This window comes from Desmodus rotundus, chromosome 4, assembly GCF_022682495.2.
Source record: "Desmodus rotundus isolate HL8 chromosome 4, HLdesRot8A.1, whole genome shotgun sequence".
In the NCBI taxonomy this organism is placed as follows: domain Eukaryota; kingdom Metazoa; phylum Chordata; class Mammalia; order Chiroptera; family Phyllostomidae; genus Desmodus; species Desmodus rotundus.
Window position 1 is genome coordinate 57,487,840 of NC_071390.1, and position 20,136 is coordinate 57,507,975.

At 52.8% G+C, this 20,136-nt stretch overlaps 1 protein-coding gene across 6 annotated transcripts in view; it reads left to right on the top strand.

Moving 5' to 3' along the window:
- Positions 1-20,136, top strand: part of ZMIZ1 (zinc finger MIZ-type containing 1) — a 226,957-nt gene that overhangs the window by 104,170 nt on the left and 102,651 nt on the right. For all 6 annotated transcript variants that reach the window (XM_053922731.1, XM_053922730.1, XM_053922735.1 and 3 more), the window contains one exon: positions 15,941-16,049. In XM_053922731.1, coding sequence (XP_053778706.1) covers positions 15,990-16,049 — 60 coding nt within the window. In that variant the 5' untranslated portion in view covers positions 15,941-15,989. The remainder of the gene's footprint in view (positions 1-15,940; positions 16,050-20,136) is intronic.

A 20,136-nucleotide genomic window follows, 5' to 3' on the forward strand; every position in this document is an offset into this window, starting at 1 on the left:
TACTTAGCACTGTGCCCAGGGGCCAGATAAGAGCTCTGCAAATGCCATCACTGGCCCCCTCTTTGTCACCACTGCTCTCTTTCTCCCATTCCCTCCCACACCTCATGCACAAAAGGTATCTTACCAGACCAAACGTTTAAATATTTCTCTTAGGAAAAATGAGCTCTGGCCATGGCTGATGTGGCTTAGTGGTTTGAGTGCCGGCCTGCGAATCAAAAGTTCACCGGTTTGATTCCCAGTCAGGGGCACTTGTCTGGGTTGCTGGCCAGGTCCCCAGCTGGGGGCGCATGAGAGACAACCGATTGATGTGTCTCTCACACATTGATGTTTCTCTCCCTCTCTTTCTCTCTCCCTTCCCTGCTCTCTAAAAATAAATAAATAACATCTTTAAAAACAAATGGGCACTAAAAAGGCACCTCTGGATTGAGCCTGGATGAAGATGACTTCAAGATTCAGACCTGCTTTCATCTGATACAGTTCCCCTATGCTAGCCACACAGGGCTGAAGCATGCTGGACATGATGCCTGGCTTTGCTAGTCCATCAGCTGCCCACCCCAGAGCCTTTCCTGCTGCCTTAGGGTCCTCAGGTGCTGTCAAACGCAGACTTGCTTCCAAGCTGTTTTCTGGCATTTTTACCTGCTCAGCCATAAAGCCCTGGAAAGCAGTGATCTGGGAATGAGTAGCTGCCTGCACAAGTGCTGGGGGTGAGGGGAAGAGAGATAGGGACCGGTGCCCACATTTTTGCAGAGCCGACATTTCTGTACCTCTCCCCCCACCAGCTCACTGCCTGTGCTAGCAGGATGGTGAAGCCTTGGCCGTGGGTAATTGTTGGGAGCATCCCAGGCCAGGCCTTGGTCTTCAAGCAGAACTTTGGTGGCTGGACTTCCCTGTTGCCAGGGAAACCAAAGTGTTCCCAGGAAAGAAACCACAGTGTTTTGGCTGTTAAGCACCCCTTCCTCCCCCAAAATGAGTTCCCTCCAAAAGTGATTCCCCCGAAACTGTCGAGTCGGCAGCATTGTGCCTCCTCCCTGAGCCTGCTGAAATTATAGAAAATGAAATCTGCCCCTGACCTTGTGCTTTTCACCTCTTTTTTAAACGTTCCACTGTAGCACAAGGACATGTTTTGTTTTTTTCTTATTTATCTTCCTCCCGTGCCAGCTGGGGCTCTGAGTCCTTCTCTCCTCTTGTTGACTAGAGCCAGAAGGGGAAGGACTTCCACATTTTTTTTCATTCAGCTGTCAGCAGAAATAAAGCAAGCAGGTTTATATTTGGAAAGCAGAGGGTCTCAGCCAGCAGATAGCTATGTCCTGGGGTAGGTCACAGCCTTTGTATCCCCTCACGCAACGCAAGCTTGAAATTTGATCTGCAGATTTGCCGAGTGAGAGGAGGGTGATTGCAGCAAGCCTGGCTTTACTCACATTGACTTTTAAATGCCATTGGAGGAGCGTAGGGGATTCTTCAGTGGCTGACAAAACGTAGCCTGGGAAGAGATGGTTCTAGAAAAGAATTCCCTGGGCACCGAAGGTGTGGGCAGGGCCTGGAGTACCCACATTTCCTTCCCCTCCATCATCTGATGCTGTGCAAGGAGGCAGGGAGCTGTCACCCTAGTTCACAGACCAGGCTCCTGGGCCTCAGTGCGGTTTTGAGATTGTCTAAGGAGTGAAGGGAGGCTATCCCATGGGTTATTTTGTTACGAGACAAAACAAAACAGGAAAGAGGGGAGAGGGAAACATGACCAGTGTTCACTTTCAGATCCCTGGATGCTTTGGGGGACAGAGTAGAGGAGGAAAAGAACGTGAAGGGACTTTGATCCAAACCCCAGATACGCCCCTCCCCGCCATCCCCCCTCTTGGGCCTGGGTCTCCCCGTTTGAACAACTACCTCATACCTGGGTCTTGAGGCCCCTTCCAGGTCTGCCTCTCGGTCAGTGTTCCCAGGGCCACTTTAGTGATATGAGCAGTTATTTTTCACCTAGAACTGACTCTGTGTTCCGTAAGTAATTTTAAACAAATTCTGTTCCTGTCCCTGCACTTCCGTGGGGGGAAAACAAGACCCACCTGGGTTTTCCACTGTCCTTAGCAGACTGGGGTTTGCAGGCAGCTTGCGCTCCAGCCCTTGTGCTGTTAGAGCCCCAGGCAGCTCAGGTCCAGCACCCTGACAGCCCCAAGGGGCACCAAGACCTGGCCTCAGGTCAAGCAAATGGGTCCCCAGGAAGTGCCTTGATGGGGTCTCAAGTCCTTTTCAGCTGCGTTATGGATCGTCAGTGGGAATTTCTTGGTGATTCCTGAAACCCTCTGTCAGATCTCGTTATTAGCATGAGGCTCTCAGAGTGTAGAGTAAACTAATGAATTACAGCATGATTACACAGCACATAATTAACTTTGTAATTAATATGCAACTGCCACTTAAGCTAAAACACTGCTTATAGAGACGTACGGCAATAGTAAATCACAGGTCAGAAATAGCACTTTGGAATTTTCAAAAGAATGAGCGTAAGCAGGGAATCACTTAAGGCAGCAGGGCAAGTTAATTAAAAAGCAGATGAATTGTGAACATTCTGCCTCATTTCAATACCTTCTCCCTTAAGAAAGACCCTAATGCCACCCTGCCAGGCTGATTGGCCAGGCCTGGTCAAAGGGCACTGGGCATGTGGTTTTATTTCTGAAATAAGACTGGCCTTCCCCGCCCCATCCCAGCCCATTCCCAAGTCTTGGCCCTCTGCCCAGCCACACTGTCCCTGGGGCCCAAACCTCCTGGCCCTCAGGGCCTGACTCCACCCCCACCCCTCCAGAAAGTCTGTGGGGATGCCCCCAGCCCAGCCCTGGTCTTGCCTCATGTCAGGCACTGCCAGCAGGTGAGTTGGAACAGCTTGTCACCTTAATTTTAGGCTTCTGGAAGTCAGGATTGTCATCTTTTTTTTTTTTTTTTTTTTTTTTTTTTTTGTTTAGTCCCTTCTTCCCCCAGCCTCCTGCCAGAGCATTAAAGCTAGAAAATACCTTAGGAGTCATCTGACCCAGCCCATTTCACCAGGGCCAGACAGTCAAGTCGAGGGCCTGAGTGCCACGATCACTCAGTGACCTGGGCCTGGCAGGAGTCCTGGCACCCTCTTCTAGTCCTACATCAGGCTGGGTGGACCTTTGAAGTGACTCTAACCCAGATGCCAATCCAGGCAACCCCACTGTCCCACTGTGTGACCTTAGATAAGTTACATAACCTCTCTGGGCTTCAGTTTCCTCATCTGTAAAGTCTGACGACTGATACCCACCTCCCTGGGTCGGTGTGAGAATTCGGTGAGACACTGTGTGAAAGGGCCTGATACAGAGCGAGTGCTCACAGAAGGCCAGTGCCCTCTGCTGTCCTCACACAGAGCAGTGTGTCACATCTCAAAGAGCCCCATCCTTCAGGGGCTGAGAAGATAGGCCAGTGAAGTCAGCTGTGTGTCCATAGCACTGCCCACGCATCGGCATGCTCGGGACACGCCCCACCCAGGTCAGGAGCCCCTGAGGACTGATGCCTCTTGTCCATGTGTCCCACTCAGCTGGGCACAGCTGGCATACTGTGTGCTGGGTGAATGGCTGAGCTGAAGGGCCTCTCCTTTGGGACAGCCCGGAGCCCAGCCGTCTGTGGCACAGTTTGCCCAACCTCCAGCCCTAGGGCAGTGTGCAGGTAGCTTGGTCTGGGAGGCAGATGCTGGACTGAAGCCTGACAGAGTGGATTCTAAGCCCACTTTGCCATTTTCTGATCTTGGACAAGTTTGTTAATCATTTCAGTCTTAGTTTTCCCATTTGTGCAGGGTCCTAATCACTCTACCTTTAGCTATGTTGTTATAAAGATAATTCACATAAAATGCCAAAGGTGCCTCATGACACACTGTAGATACTTAATGATACCTATATGTTCTAATTGTTATTCAAATTAGGAACTGAGATTTCTGAGGCTACCCACCCCCACAGCCTCAGGGAGACAACTCTGGCTGTCTGGGCCACCTTGGGTCCTGCGGCTGGCCAGGCCTGTCTTCTGGTTACTTTGGAGTTCACGGGTTGGGCGAGGCAGAGAAGGAGCCAGTCTGTGCCTCCAGCAGCTCATTTGACCTTCCTGTGGTCTGTGGCCTTTCAGCAAGTGACCTGGGCCAGCCCTGCTGAGGACACAGAGCTGAGGGGGCCCTTAGGCAGGTAGGCTCTGGCTAGTTAGGTATATATCTAGCTGGCTTCATGAAACAGGCCATGATATTGGGTTCGGAATCCAGAGCCCCAGTCCTGGTGGGAAGGCATTTCAGATGGTAGTGAGGGCACCCTGTGGCTTCTCTTCCTGCAGACACTTTGGCTTCTGGCCCCCACCCTGCCTGGCAACCCTCCCCCAGCCTGCTAGCCAACCGATTTCCTTGGTGTTTTCTCTCCCTGCTGTCCAGCCTCTCCACCCTGTAGCCACTCCCCTTAGGTCTGTATTTCTCAAAATGAGTTCCAGGAAAACTAGGTCTATGTGATTTTAAAATGCGTCTAGTGGGAAAAAAGTGTTATGCGATCCATTAACTTTGTGGGAAAAGCCGGATTCTTTAAGGCCATTCACCTGTGAGGGTACTTTAGTAATCTCCAGGAGAGTAGAACCTGCAGCTCTGCGCCCCACCTCCCCCCACAGATCTGACCAGAGAATCCTTTGTTCAGGGAGGATCTAACCTCAGGCAGCCTCTTCTGTGGTGTCCAGGCCACCACCCTCCTTTTGCCCAGAAGAGGCAGTGGTTCCTGTCTGTTCTCCCTGTCTTCATCAGTGACACTGCCCACCTGGACGGACATCCCTGGGCACCCAGGCTGCTGCACTGGAGGAGCAGTGCTCATCTCAAATATCCTGAAGCTCCAAACTTATCCTTCCTTCGTCTGGAATGTTCCACGATTGGCCTTTGCCACAAGGACAAGCCCCTCCTGCTCCTCAACCTGGCATTCTGGCTGGTGGGTGCAGAACCCCTGCCTCAGCCACCTACAACCTCTGCGGCCTGGCATTGAGCCCCAAAATCCCTGTGTGAGGGTGAGTGGAGTGGACAGCCTCACTCCCACCCCTCCATCCAGAGTATGACCCCTTTCGTTGGTGCATAAATGGAGCTTCCGCCTAAGATGTTACAATGTTTGAAAAAAATAGGTTTTAGATACAGATTTTTTTTTTAAAAAAAGGTCGAACATCTTAGTGTCTAGGTGGTTGCTTTTAACTCCCTTCCTCTCCCCTCAACAAGCGAGAGCTCCTCTCTGCCCAGTTTCCTCCTGCCTATGATGGAGATGATAAGGCCCACCTGGGTCCTGTATAGAGCCAACGAATACTTCCCACTCACTGCCTCACTTAATGAGCACTGCAGCCTGTGAAGAGGCACGATTATTATTGCTTCTGGTTTACAGATGTGGAGCCTGCAGCATGCAGGGAGCAGCATTTTGTCCTAAGTCACAGAAACTAGCAAGTGGCAGAGTCAGAATTTGAACCCAGGCAGCCTGATATCCTAAACCACTAAGCCATACTGCCCATGTAAAATGAGGTGATAAAGGGTCAAATGAGGTTATGACGCCAGTGCTTTGTAAACCTCGAATTGCCTTGCACCGTTAGAGCACCGAGTCAGCGTGTGGTTTAGGAGCACCTAGTGTGAATTTTTGTCTCCCTAGACATCAGGAAGCATTTTCAGGTTGCCTGTGGGGTGCCTAGCTTGTCCCTGAAGGTTTTGAGGAATGAGACCTCCACTCCCAGCCTGGATGCAAATAGCCCAGTCCCCATGTAACCTCACATCCAGATACTCCCCCAGTATAGACCAGATGATAGGCGAGGTGAATGGGCAACAGACCCACCTGAACACCCCCAACGCCCCCCACAGAGGGCCTTCGGCAGGGAGGAGGGGGCGTTGTGGGGTCATGTGCCAGCCTGAGCCTGAGACAGTGAAAATCTCCGCACAGATCCACGGGGACCTTGTAGGACTTCTGTAAGGGAAATGGCAGGGGGTTTCCTAGTGGGAGCAGAGCCCCTACTCCTGTCACACTTGGCACACCTGCCACAGTTACCCTGTCCTACCCCACCCCACCTCCAGGCTGCTGGGGGCTCCACAGGGCCGGCCCTCTGCATCTTAGCTGTCTGTGACCACAACCTAGCCTGGGCGGGCATCTGCAGGGGGTGTCTAGATGTAACTAGGGGCAGAGAGAGCAGAGAAGTTCGGGGCAGCCAGGGAGTGGGCCCTGACCCCCCACTTCTGACCCACAACGGGGCCTTCAGGGCTCTGGTCTCCCTCCACCCCACCCTTGCCCTGGGCCTCTGTTTCCTCATCTGTAAATAGGCCTGAGCAGATCCCTAGGTCCCCTCTAGATCTAAGCCATGAGGACTATTTTTTTTCATCTTCTATTTTTAGGTCAAGCCTACTTTCTGATTTTTTGTTTTCTTAATTTTTTTTTAGAAATTAAAAAAAATCTGACAGTTCACAGCAGTTGGCTAAAGGAGAAGGCATATCCAGTTAGTAAAAATAAAAGCCCAACTCTGGAGGAACAGCTGTTGCCCTATGTTCCCCACAAAGAAAGCACCCACCCACTCCGAGCCTCAGTTTTCTTATCTGCAAAATGGGATAGTACTCATCTGCAAGCTGCTGTGAGGCTGTGACATAGGCTGTTGCAGCGTGGCTGGCTCACCTGAGTGGTCCATATGTGTGCTCTCAACTCGAGGAAGCTGGCTCTAAGTCACGTTTAGGTGAAAGAGCACAAAGTCAGAAATCGGGCAATCTGTATCCGAATCTCTGCTCACACCTTGACTGGCTGTTGACCCTGAGGCTAAGCACCGCCCCCCTACTGGGTCTCTATTTACTTCCCTTTTAAAGAAGCCTTCCCAAAAGTTTTCTTCTCTTGTGTCCATATCAGGTGATTAAGAATGGCTGGGCAGAAGTACATGTGGAACATGGGTAAGGCATGTCCAGGCTCAGCTGGAAGTGTGGTGATTGACTGGCCACACCTGCCATGGGTATAAGAGGTGGGGGTGGTGTCCAGCATGCCATAGTCCTGCCATCCCTGTGCCAGATGATATCTTAAAAGCTCATGTAGCTCTGTCTGGCTCTCCCTGGCATGCCATTGGCCCAGCACCTGCCTGTACCTCCCTGCAAATGCCAGGTGGGTAGAATTGGAGCCTTGAGAAGCCGAGGTTAGGAAGGGTACAGTGGGGAACACCTCTGTCCCTGGAGCCACAGCTTTAAGAACATCTGCAGGGTATTTACAACCTTCTAGAGGGCACCAGCTGGTGGTAAGGGGGCCTGGCTCCATTGCCAGCCTTATTCCACCCCATGTCCTCCAAGGGCCCTCAGGGAACTGTTCCCACCCTCCCTCTTTCCCACTTTATAGCATCTGAGCCCTTGGAATCATAGATAAGAGCCTCTAGACAAGGCCAGGTCAAGGCCACTGCATGGGTGCTGCTATCCTGAAGAAGGCTTGTGGCCCAGGCCCAGCACCCAGCAGCATCAGGCAGGACTAGGCAGGACTCTGACTCCCCCATCTCCACACCATCCTCAGTACTCCAGGGATGATAGTCGCTGTCCCAACATGCAGGACAGTGGGGGCCAGGAAAGAAAGTGTCTAGTTGAGGAAGGCATGTCACATTCCCATGGAAAGCATATGCAGGAAAACATCGTGGGCTTTGTAGTCAGACGGGAGTTCAAGTCCTGGCACTGCCACCTCTCTGTGGTATGACCTTGAGCAAGTCATTGGACCTCTCTGAACCTCAGTTTTGTTATAGTAACTGGAACATAATAGAACTCTGAGGCTTAAAGTGAGGTGACATGAATAACCTAGTGGCTGACATACACAGGTTCAGCAGTGGTTTTGTTTCTCTTTCCATTCTGAGGACACAAAAAGCAGGGGCATAGCACCGGAATGGCTTCATACTCCACGGGGCTGAATTTGGTGACCTTGCCCAGGGCTGCCACGGCTGCCTTGTCCAGGGCTGAATCTGGCCCTCCTTCACATTTTGGGAGGGGAGCTGCCAAAGGAAATTCACCCTGAGGTCAGAGATTCAGAGTGCCTCTGGAGGGTGGCAGGAGGGTTTGGCCTCAAGGGCATGGCCCACGCCTGCTAGGCTACAAGTGCACGGAGGAATGAGGTACAACGGAAGAACACAACCTGGATTCCCAGCCCTGTGTGGGCCTGACCAGGGGGCCAGCACCTTTGTCAGGGTGACATGGACACATGTTCTCCCAAGTAAGTTGTCCTCCCTCTGGATTAACATTTGTGTCCCAGAGCAGGTTGTCCAATGTGGCGGTATGGGGCTGGCCCTCAGGAAGCCCCGACTCTGAAACACCAAGGGTACACTCTGGTATCCCATTGACCACCATTGACAATGGTTGCTTCTGTAGATGAAGGTGGGTGCTGGGAGACTGGGTCATGGAGAGAAGTGGGTCCACCCTTCCAGGAGCCCCAGTTGCCAAGCCAGAGTGTCTGAACTCTGGCCAGGGGGTGTGGAGCCTTGTCACGTGTGGCATGGAGCACTCCCTGAGTTGAGGAGGGAGGAACTGGATTTGGAAGAGCTCATGTCCAAACCAGAATTTCTCTTCTCAGAACACTGTCCCCTAAGTGATTGCACTTAGTCAGCTCCTCAGTCTAGTGCGGCGGCGGGGAGAGGCACCTTCCTGCTTGACAGTTGAAAACACAGACTCAGGGAGATAAAGCAGCTTCTTACAACCTCAAACAGCCAGGAAGGTTTGACGCAGGGCCCACCCCTGACCCAGGAGCCTCACTGTGCTCCAGGCATCAAGCTGGCCCAAGAGCCAGCTCCAGCTGCCTGGCCAAGAGAGGGGAGCAGCTGGTCCTGGACAGCTGCCTGGAGCTGTCTCTTGCTTCCCTCTCTCTTTCTCTTCTCCTGTCTGTGTGCCCTTCCCTGACTTCCCTGGGATAGGGCACAAAGTCACTTTCTTCTCCCTGTCTTGGCTTCACCACCACCCTCTTCCTCTGACTCCAGGCAGCGTGCATTCTACTGAGAACTGGGAGTGGAAGAGTCACATACGTGTGCCCACAGGCGGCCCTGCACTTCTCTGAACTTCTGTTCCTTCACCTTTAAGATGAGGAAAGCATTGGACTATGTCAGTGCCTCCCTACCCTCAGTCACTTTCATCCCATTTATACTGTTTAAGGTGGTTCTTTAATCCATTTAGGTCTGCCATCGCTCCCTAATTTATTCTCACCCTAAATAATAATATCCACAAACTCAGCAGTGATCCCATGGACCACCTAAAATCATTCTTCTGCCAGTGGTACACGCATCACTCTTTCAGAATCCTGGACTGGATTATTGGAGTCTCTCACAGTTCCAAGACCCTCTGATTAGGGCTGGTCATTGGGTGTTCATTATTGCCACTCTAGATCATAATAGCTGTCCATCCACCCATTCATCCATCCATTGAGCACTGCTGAGCACCTGCTGGGTACCAAACCCTGGGCTAGGCTCTGGGAGTTCATGACTAGATGACAGCCCAGCTGATGGGGGAGATAGATGCAAAGATATGCCACTGTCTGGTACGGCCAAGGTGGGGTGCAAGACAGAGACACTGGAGACAGAGGAGTAGAAGTGAGTGGCTCCTCTGGGGGAAACCAACAAAGAAGGTGACAGCTGAAGCGGGATTATGGATGAAGGGGCAGGCATTTCAGGCTGAGAGGCGGAGGCAAAGACAGGGAGGTGTGATCTTCAGAGCACAGTCCAGGAGACAGGGGAACCCCACGGGGATGTGCCTGGAAGTGGTGGAAGGTGGAGGTCAAGCTGAGGAAGACCTGGACTGATGCCATCACATGTAGGGTTGGCAGGTCGCTGCTGAACCCAGGGCCCGTGATACCTGTCCCTCTCAGAGTCTGAGAGCTGATAAAGGGGCTGGCCAGAATAGATCCCTCCAGGCCCCCATGATCTCCCACCAGGGTGAGCAGTGGGCAGGTCCTAAGCTCACTGGCCCTGGTGATGTCTTGGAACGCAGCCTCTGCTCTGCAAGCTGTGGGTACAGGCCCTCCACCCCCACTGCCAGCGCTGCTTGCCCCGGGGGACCTGAGCTGCAGATGTGCGGGGTGATTGAATCATTTCTGCACACCACTGCTCGCACAGCTCCCCTGGGGACCCCACCACTTGCCTGTGCAAGCTGTCATGAGATGTGTGTGCTCAAGTGCATCTGTGCCAACACTCGAGTGTGTGCACATACCTAGCCTTAAGTATGCAGAGGGGTTCCTATGTTTGTGTGTGCACACACATAAGCAAAACATCTGCCTTAGGTGCTTGTGTTAAGTGGACTGGTTAACTCGTTTGGCCTCAAAAGTGAAAAATAAAACACTAGTGTCAGTATAGCTGATGTTGGTCTACAATCCCAGGGAGCCGCCTCCAGGACTCCATCAACATATCTATTGGGCAGCAAAGAGCACCCCGCTTCCCTGGTCCTAAGAGGAGCCCACCAAGGACCATGTGCCTTCCCCGACCTTCAGACCAGGAGACATGCTTCCAGAGAGCCCCAAGACAACCTGGGTCCCAACTTAGAACAGCCAGTTGGGTTCCAGTCCCACTTGGCCCTTTTTCCCTCTGGGTCCTTCCCCTGTCTCAGCTCCTGCCCTGAGGGCACAGGGCCAGGTGGTCCGCAAGTACCCTTTCAGCTCTCAGTATTCTACTGTCTGAGCAGCCCTGCGTGCTTAATAGCAGTTGACTTTTCTGGGGCACGTCTTCTGTGCTAGGCACCACGAAGGTGAATTTGGTCAGCGCTATGCTAGGTGCTAAGAAGTGTAAAATGGAACCTTGGCCTTTTAAGAGCTCAACTAGGAGTAGGGAAGATTGGCCAATGACATGTCACCGTCTATCAGAAAACTTACATATGTGCAGTGAAGCCAAGCTGAGCATAAGGTGCAAGGACAAGTGTGTAGCACCTACAGTCTTAGGCTCCCCTAGAACGGCGGCTCTCCAGGAGTTTCCTGGGCCCACCTTGGGGCAGGCTGGCTGTGCTGTTTGAAAGCCAAGCATTCTACACTTGTCAAGATGGAGTTCAAACAGCTGGAGCTCCTGACACAGAACTCCTAAGATGCTGGAGTTTGCAGGGAGGCTAGCCTTTATTTTACAGATGAGGAAACTGAGGCCTGGAAGAAGTGGCAGAACAGGGTCCCCTCCAGGCCCCTGAGCTCACTAGCCTTGCACTTCCTACAGGCTGCAGGCTGCTCAAACCAGGAGACAGGGCCAAGGGCCAGAGGAGTTGGGGGCTTGACTGCTTGAGCCCACTCGGCATTCAGAGGCAGACAGGCACGTGGGAAGGCTGGAGCCACGGATGCACCCGGGGCCAGGACCAAAGCACTATCCCCATTTGGGATGGAGTGCTGCAGTGGGCACTGGAGCTGCAGGCCCAGAGGATTTGTAGCGACTTGTAAAGACTTAGAGGAATCCAGGCTCTGAGGAGGGAGCAAGCGGTGGCCCAGCAGCGCTCCCGTGGCAGAGGGCGACCTCTGCTGGCCACCAAACACTGGCCACTTTGTGACGCCAGCCAGCATGCAGGGAGCCCAGTGGCCTTGGAAGTGAGTGGATGGATTTGGACAGTTTGGGTGGAACCAAAGGGACATCTCTTTGGGCCCAGTCACAGCCCAGGGTGGGAACTTCCAGGAGGCTCCTGTCTTGGTGGAGTGGAAAGAACAACGTACAAACAGAAAGGCAGAGAGTTTGAATCTCAGCCCAACATCTTCCAGCCGTGTGACCCTGGGCAAGGCATGCAACCTCTCTGAGCCTTTCAGGACCGAGTAAATTAGCATTGCACAGGTCCACATAGCAGGTGCAGAACAAATGGAAGATCCCAGACTGCCCCTCAGTGAGCTCCTCTCTCATGCCCAGTTTATTCCACCCTTTGTCTGGGACCCTTAACCTTCCATGTCCTGACCCCTTTTCTGCAGGGGCCAGAGCCGCCACCCCCATCCCTTCCTGATGGTAATAACCCTGACTTTCCATTGATCTCAGTAGTTTAAAGATCTCACCTCACCTGTGAGTTCCTCCTTAATCAGCCAGTCATTTTCTTCTTTTAATATAGGTTAAGACACACATGACACACGATTGTGATCTGAGATGTCTCTCCTGCTGGCTGCCACCCACCCTCTGGGTCTTGCAGGTTTCCCAGGCCCCTCTGTTCATCTCTCTGTTTCTATAACATGGAGCCCTAACCTGGGACAAAAACTCTCTGGGGCCTGGACCCAGCTCAGATGTGCTATGTGGCCTTGGACAAACTACTGTGGGCCTTGGGCTCCCCCAGATAAAACCATCCCAACCATTAGGTCAGTGTGATACCTTAAAATATCTTTGGCTATTGGTGTTCTGAGAATCTTTGAATCCAGAAGCCAACTCAGCCCAGCCACTGGCTTCCAGACAGGATTGCCGTGAGCTGGCATGGAGACTGACCTGAACTTGAACAGTTCTGTTCCCCCCACCCCAACCCCACCTCTTCTGTTTGCTTCCTAAAGTGATACCTGTGGCCCCACTGCCTCTGAGCCCAAAGGTGACTGCCTAGGTGGGTCCAGACTTCTGATGTCTGCTACCTGCTTCCCTGGGTGGGCTGAGCACCCCCAGGCTCCAGAAATGATCTGTCAGTCATTTAACAAGTATTTAATCACAGCCCCACTAGATTTCTGACCCTAGACAAAATGTCTTGTCTACCCTGGGAAAAGTTCCTGCTTAGGGATAGAGCCTCATGAGACCATCTAATCCCCTCCCCATCGACACCCTGCTCTACAAATGGGGAAACCAAGGCCTAGAAAGTCAGAGAAGCCTTCTCAAAGCCCCTCTGGGTGCTTAGGTTCATCAACAGTGCACCCTGCTGGCCGCTTGCGTCTCCACAGGCCCTTTGTCCTTGGCTGCGGCCTGAAGAAGGGGGATTGAAGCCTGCAAAGACCTGGGGTGTCTTTGTGCTTCCTGTGGAGCTGACCTAGGTTTTTGTTTAATGGTTCCCTTTGGCTGGCTGTGGAAACTGCACTCTTTAATCGTGACTCTAGCGGCCAGTGTTCACCTGTGCCCACCGTGGGGGCTGTGTACCATGTGGTGCCTAGGACACCACCGGGGTCCCTTCAACTCAGAGGGGGGTTAACACCAAGAACCACAGTGGCTTCCCTGGAGGTGGCACTGTTTTTCTCCCACTCAGGGCTCCCCGATATTCCTGTCTGCTAACCCTACCATGGTGTGTCTCTGGCCCCAGGAGCACTCGCCCTGTGAGTGCTGGCTGAGGCTCTGCACACAGAAATTCAGCCCCTGCTTGGGGGACACCCTCACCACCTCCGGCACACATGTTAACAACATCAGAAAAGCCTCCTGCAGGAACCCCTGGTACCTCCCCAGGACCTGTACAGACGTTTAGTCTGTGGTGGGAAAGCCAGATTCTGAAGCTAGTTGTTAGTATAACCTCCGAGTCTCAATTTCCTCATCTGTAATATGGGAGTGGGTATGTCTGTGCCCAGTGCCTGGACCAGCACCTTACATATAGAAGGAGCTCAGCAATGGTCACCTGAAAGGTGGCCTGGAGTGAACATAGGCTTAGACCAAGAGTTTCTTGAACATAAGAAAATTCATTTTAATCTTTGCATGCCCCATAGATCTAGCATAAGAACAGCACGGTATAGATGCTGAGAAGCACTTACTGGGTGAATGGGAAGCATGTGTGGATGGGTAAGTAGAGACTAGAGATGTTTAGATGGATGCATGGATGGGTGAATGGACAGGCACTGAGATGGATAAACGATGGGTGGAGAAGTTGGATGTCTGGGTATATAAATGTGTGATAAACGGGGTGAGTAGAAGGATGGTTGGTGGGTTGAGGGTAGAAGAAATAAATATGGGGCACTACCCCCATTTTTATCTCTTTGCTGGAGAGCTCCAAGATAAAGTGAACCCAGAAAGCACTTACCAAAAGTACAATGCCCAAGTGACCCAGTAACTCCACTTCTAAGAGTATGTTCTCTAGATTAATTCACACACGGATGATGTGGCCAATATAAAAGGCGATCCTGCAACACTATTAGCAATAATGAAATTTGGAGATGGCTTCAGGCTTTATCACCAGGCTGGCGTGTGAGCCCCCTGAGCAGAAGGGCCTTTCTCGAGCCTCAGACCTTACAACAGCCCCTGGTGGGGCTAGACGATTCATCTGTATCTTGGAACACTGCACAGCCATTAAAAAATGAAAAGGCTCTTTATGTCTTGATGTGAAAGAAACTTTGAGATAGTATAAAGAGGAAAAAATCAAGAGTACAGAGAGTGTGTGTACAATGCTTTTGTCTTATGTTTGTATTTAAAGGGGTAGCAGGGGAGGGTACACATGCATACCAGTACTTGCTTCTCTAAGCAAGCCCCTCAGAAGGAGACTGATGGCTGGGCCCCCCAGGAAGGGCACTTGGCAGCTGGGGATTGGACCAGCACTTCACTGCATACCCTTGCAGACTTTCTCAATTTTGAACCACATAAGTGAGTTGCCTTTTCAAACACAAATGGAACAACAAGGAGTGCTCTAGGAGAGCTGTGTAGTCAAGAGCTCCTTGGAGGAGGAACAGGACTTTCTTCCCAAGGCTTGGGCCAGGCGTGCTGTGAGGGTGCATGTGCTTGGGGCAGAGTATAGGACATGGAAACGGCCGGACATATGGATACAGTCCAAGCACCTTGGAGCCATGGGGTCTTGGCAGGTCTCAGGACCTCAATTTCTTCATCTGTAAAATGGAGACAATTCTAATCTTACAGAGTAAGCATGAGGAGAAAAGGAAAGAATTCCGAGGCCCAGCATAAAGAAAGTGCCTGGTCAGTGGGGCCTTGGGTGACATGACCAGAGATGAGTAGCCTCAGGATAGCAGAGAAGACCTGGGGCCATGAGCCTCTGTTCAGTACCCTGTGTCTGCCCTTGTGTCTGCAGTCTGAGATGCCCACTGTGTTTTGGGAGGCCAAACCCACACAGCAGTGGGTAGGCTTCTTCTCTGGTCCAGGGAGCCCTGAGCAGTGGGTTCACTAGAGCTGAACACTCTCTCCATCTCTACTTTTACCATTGTGGCCTCCCTGGAGAGGCCTGGAGTCTCCAGGGTGTTTTTGAAGCTCAGGGAGCCTCCTCCACTTAGCTTCACCACCTGGGAGGAAATGGCACTCGTGTTCATGTTTCCGAGCCCACCGCCCATTCAGAAAGAGTGAGCCTGGTGACCAGGACATCCACGTACCCAGACCACTCAGCCATGGGCTGCCACTCAGAGCCGTGGTTCCTGATTGGCTCTGATGCTGACTCACTGGGCCACCCTGAGTAATTCCCTTCCTCTCAATGAGCCTCAGTTTTCTTGTCTGGAAAATGGAGGTGGTGCTAATTCCTTCCCTCCTTCTTTCCCAAGAGGCCAAAGGGGAAAAAGTGGAATTGGGAGTGGTTTTTAAAGTGTGCAGAACTCTAAAGCATGGGGGATTTGAGGAGGCACATGGCACCCTTGACAGGACAGCTGCACTAAAACATGCAGTGAAGGTGGTCATGTGGGAATATCTGCCCCTCCCCACCAACACACACAGCCACATCGAGTGGGCTAAGCCCTGAACCAGGAATCTGAAGATGAGGCTGCCATCCCACCCCCACCACCTAGCGCACACATGTGCCTAGAAGTGCGTGTATCTGAGTGTGTGGCTCCACATCCCATAGTGGACATGCCTGCCCTGTGCTCATATTAGTCACCACAGAGAACACCCAGGAGCACCTCCTGCCCTCAATCCCAGCAGGGCTCCTGGGGCCAAGCATGGGGAAGGGCTGGCTGGGCAGCTGGGTCCATGGTTCCTCCCTTTAGTGCAGGCTGCCTGGGGCAGAGGCCACCATGGCCCACAAAGGGCCCAGGAACCTGCTGGGGGCACCTGCTGGGGCCAGAAGTCGGTGTTGGGGTTGGAAGGTGGCTGGGAGGCTGGAAGACCGGGTGGCACAACCCCAGTGACACTCACCGTCCTCTCTTCACAGGCTGGACAACGTTCATGGCTCTCGGGTAGAACCCAGTGAAACGGACAGAATGAATTCTATGGACAGGCACATCCAGCAGACCAATGACCGACTGCAGTGCATCAAGCAGGTGAGTGTGTGGCCCTCATTCACTTCTCTGCTGCCCAGCAGCTGGCAAGGACAGGCAGTAGGGGTGCTGGCCCATGTGGCTGGGCATCTGGAGCTCTGCGTGGAGGTGATGGTGAGCATGGGTTGACTGTCTGGGGCTCCCTGGCTACCCACCTTGGGAGAACATTGCTGTCATGGACCAGCCTAACACTGGAATCTCACACACCTGTGTTCAAAGGCCGGCTCTACCCTGTTCCTTCCCCTCTCTTCCCAGCTTTGTAATTTTGGGCCAGTGGCCTGCCCTCTCTGGGCTCTGCTGAGTGCTCTGTGAGGATGCAGTAAAGTGCCTAGTTGCCTTCCCAGACCTAAGTTCCCACTCCTCTGCTCCAGTGACTTTTCTATAAAGAAACAGAAAAGAAGGTCCTGGGGAATTAGATCATGTTACAAAAATAGAAACTGAGGCACAGAGAGGGGAAGGGAGTCCCCTGAAGTCACACAGCCCAACCCCACTGGTGCTGGCAGGGCCTTCTCCCTGAGGGTGGTGAGTCCCTCCTCCTGCCAATGCTCACACCAAGCTTGAGAGGTGATTTGCCCGCCAGCAACCTGTCTGGATTGTTCAGAGGTGGGGGACATTCACAGTGGGCCCAGAGACCACCACTTTGAGAAGCCTGGTTGAGCCTGGACAGGCAGTCCCCCAGCCCCAGTGGAGGCCAGGAGGGATGCACCCACCCTCTGACTCAGCCTCTCTGCAGCTCTGTGTGGCAGCGTCTGTGCCCAGACTCCAGAGTATTATCTTACTGCAGGAAGGAGCAGATATGGTGGAAGGGCTGCGAGCTTTGACATTATACAGACATGGGGCCAAATCCTCATTGCTCCGTGTACCCACAATGAGCAGTCCTTCTGTTTCTCTGAGTCTCCGTTTCTCCACTTGTCAAATGGAGCCAATCAGGTCAACCTCGTAGGGTGCTGTGGGGAGAATATTGTGAGTGAAGCACATAGCCCAACGCTGGCACATGGCAGGTGATCAGCTAATGGCGGCAAGGCTGTTGCCCTCAGTGTCTCAGCAACAGGGAGGGGAGTGCTGGGGCGTGTCCCCTGGCTTCAGCTCCAGTAACCAGCATGCTTGAGTAACCAGCGTGGGCCACTGGTCTCAGCACCCCAGCTGCAGCCCCGCCCCCAACGCAGCTTGTCCTCCTGAGCACCAGGGCCCAGTGGAGCTGAGGCTAGTCCCCAGAATGAGGGATGTGTGTCCTCTCATTAGCATCAAGCAGAGCAATCTCGGAAGCCTGTGTGGAGTCTGAAGAGAGGAAATTGAAGAAGACTTCTTACAGATTGAACTCAGCCCGAACAGCTCTCCCAAATGCCAATTATGCCTCTGTTCACGGTCACAGAATAGAAACCAGACGTGTGCTTTCCCCTCCCCTGCCCTCCCTCCTCCTCCTCTGCAGGGCTCTCCTGGCTCTGCCTTTGACCCAGTTTCTCTAGCCCATGAGAGATCACTGTCAGTGCCCTCCGCCCCCCAACAATGCAGTCATGCCCCCTGTGCGTGAGATTCTCTTTGTGCCAGACGCACAGCTGCTCCTGAGACCTGATCACAACTTGACCTTTCTCCCCGTGCCTGGTACTGCATCACCAGGAATCAGGGTGCCCTTTACTCCCAGGGCTTCAGCCCTCTCTAAGTGTGGCACACAGAGCTCAGATTTACTAGCAAACATGGGTCCAGCCCTCATTAGCTACCTGAGTTGCCACTTTATCTCGCTTTGCCTGTGGAATGGGCATGGTAATGCACAACCGGCCATTGAGGGCAGAGCAGCTGAAAGGCCAGGGATCACCTCAGCTGCTCGTCCCAGTCTACCCCACACACTATGTGTGCACGCACACACACAGAGCTCTGCTTTTGGGCCAGACAGTGGCACGTTTGTGAGGGTGAGCAGGCTGTCCAGATGCCCTCCGGGCCATCCAGAGCTCCTTGCATCCTTCATGCCCCACTCCAGTACCTCCAGTCAGACAGAGCTCGGCACTGATGTCTCTCTGCTCCCCAACTACCCCAGAGGGTGGCTGTGGCTGGCTGAAGACTGTTGATTCTCAGACGTCCTGTATCCTAATCAGAAGAGAAAGGCAAGCAGGTCTGCATGCTCTGAGGATGACGGATGTGGCGGCTGTGCCTACCTCTGGCTGGGAAGGCTGTGTCTCCCATCAGGGGCCTCACAGCCTCTGACTGTTGGCCCTGCCTCTCTTCTGCAGCTTAGTCTTCCCTCCCCCACCACACACCTTGGTTCTAGCCATTGCTGCACTCGCCATACACCAGCACCTTGCTGCCCATCTTCCCTCCAGGCCTCTGGCTCAGCTGCCTTTCCCCCTTCTCAGCCCCAGGTACTGGGAGAACCAGTGCCCTCTACAATGTGCCCCACTCAGAGGTCACTGGTACATCTGGGCTCCACGTGCAAAGCCTTGCAAAGCAGCTGATTCCTGCACAGCAGACTCCTCAACCCCCAGATGCTCTGTTAAGCATCTATACCATCTTTCTCTGAGATCCAGTGCTTCCTGGGCACTCATCTACCTCACTCCTCCCGTTCTTTCTCCCTTGAGCTGTAAGCTCAAGGGAGAAAGGAACAGGGCATATATCAGGCCCCTCAGAAGGCTACTAAGTTCCTTGGGGGCAGAGGACGTGCCATATTCATCTCTAAGTCAGCAGTCTAGCACAGTGCCCAGGCCAGGGTAGGGCCCATGTATGCTGGGGGAAAGGAGCAGAGGTGGACTTATAAATGGATTAAGTAAGGGAATGAAAAGTGGGTGGATGGATAGATATATGTATGGGCAGTTAGGTGGGTGGATTTAGATGATAGATGGATAAATGGATGAATGAATGGATGAGTGGGTAGTTAGATAAATTCCAGATGGATAGGCAGATAGGTAGGTAGATGAATGGATGGATGAATGCTAGATAAAGTAGAGAATGGATGAATGGGTGAGTGGGCAAGTGGATAGATGGTTATGAACTGATTCATATTTTGTTGGATGGATGGGTGGATGGATGTGTGGATAGATCAATTGATTTACAGGTGGATTGACAGGAAGATGCACTCATCGCTTAGTCTGGGTAGCCAATCCCTGGTCTGGGCATTGATGTTCCCTACTTCTGCCCCAACAGACTCAGTGGCTATTGGATATAGCCCAGATCTTCTGAGGAATTGTGGAGATGGGCAGGCTTTCTGATGGGGAATGGGGTATTAGTGTCCAGTAACAGCCATAGCCGGGGAGGCCTCTGCCTATGGTTCAGATCTATGCTCCCATCCCCAGACCATCAAAGGCTGGCCAAGCTCACCCACGCAGTCCTGGCTTCTCCATGTGCCACTGGGGACCTGTTCTGAAGTGGTCAGCTTGCTGGTCTCTGCCACAGGTGGACCATCCTTTGGACAGTTAACTGCTCACTGACCATTTCTGTGTGGGCCTGGCCTTGGGCCATCTACAGTTCCAGAAGTGAATAGAGCATTCTTTCTATGCTCAAGAACCTCACAGAAGAAACCAGAGATGGTACAAAGGTCCCAGTATACAGAGCAATATTAGTCCTTACCTGGCCCCTCCTCTGTGATGGGAATGTCATTAGGTTTATTGTTTCTAAACCTTGCAGCAGCCCTGCAAGCTGTCATCACCCCATTTTAAGCTCGTGAACATTCCAGGGCAGTGTGGTTCAGTGGCTGAGATGGGGTTTGGTCCAGGTCTGTCCGGCTCATTTCACTATATCACTCAGTCTCTCCGTGCACTCCAGCCACTTCATAGCGGAAACAGCTGACCAAGGCAATGAGAAGGGCTGGGCAGGGACAGGGTGGTGGTTGGTTGGCATGGTCAAGGCCACAAGCTGCTGAGCAACAGCCACTGAATGGGATTTCAACCAATGAGTTGTGCCCACAGTGACCACCCAGACTCCAAGCTGATGGCCACGTGAGCTGGCGAGGGTGAGGATGGAGAGGTGTGTTGGCAAGATATGGAAGTCTAGGTGCTAGGAGCCAGAACAAAACTGGATCCCTGAAGCTGGCCTCAGAGGCCACTTGCAAGCCCAAAGCCCCAAAGGGGGGTGCCAAGGGTGGGGGTGCTATGGACAGGCAGCT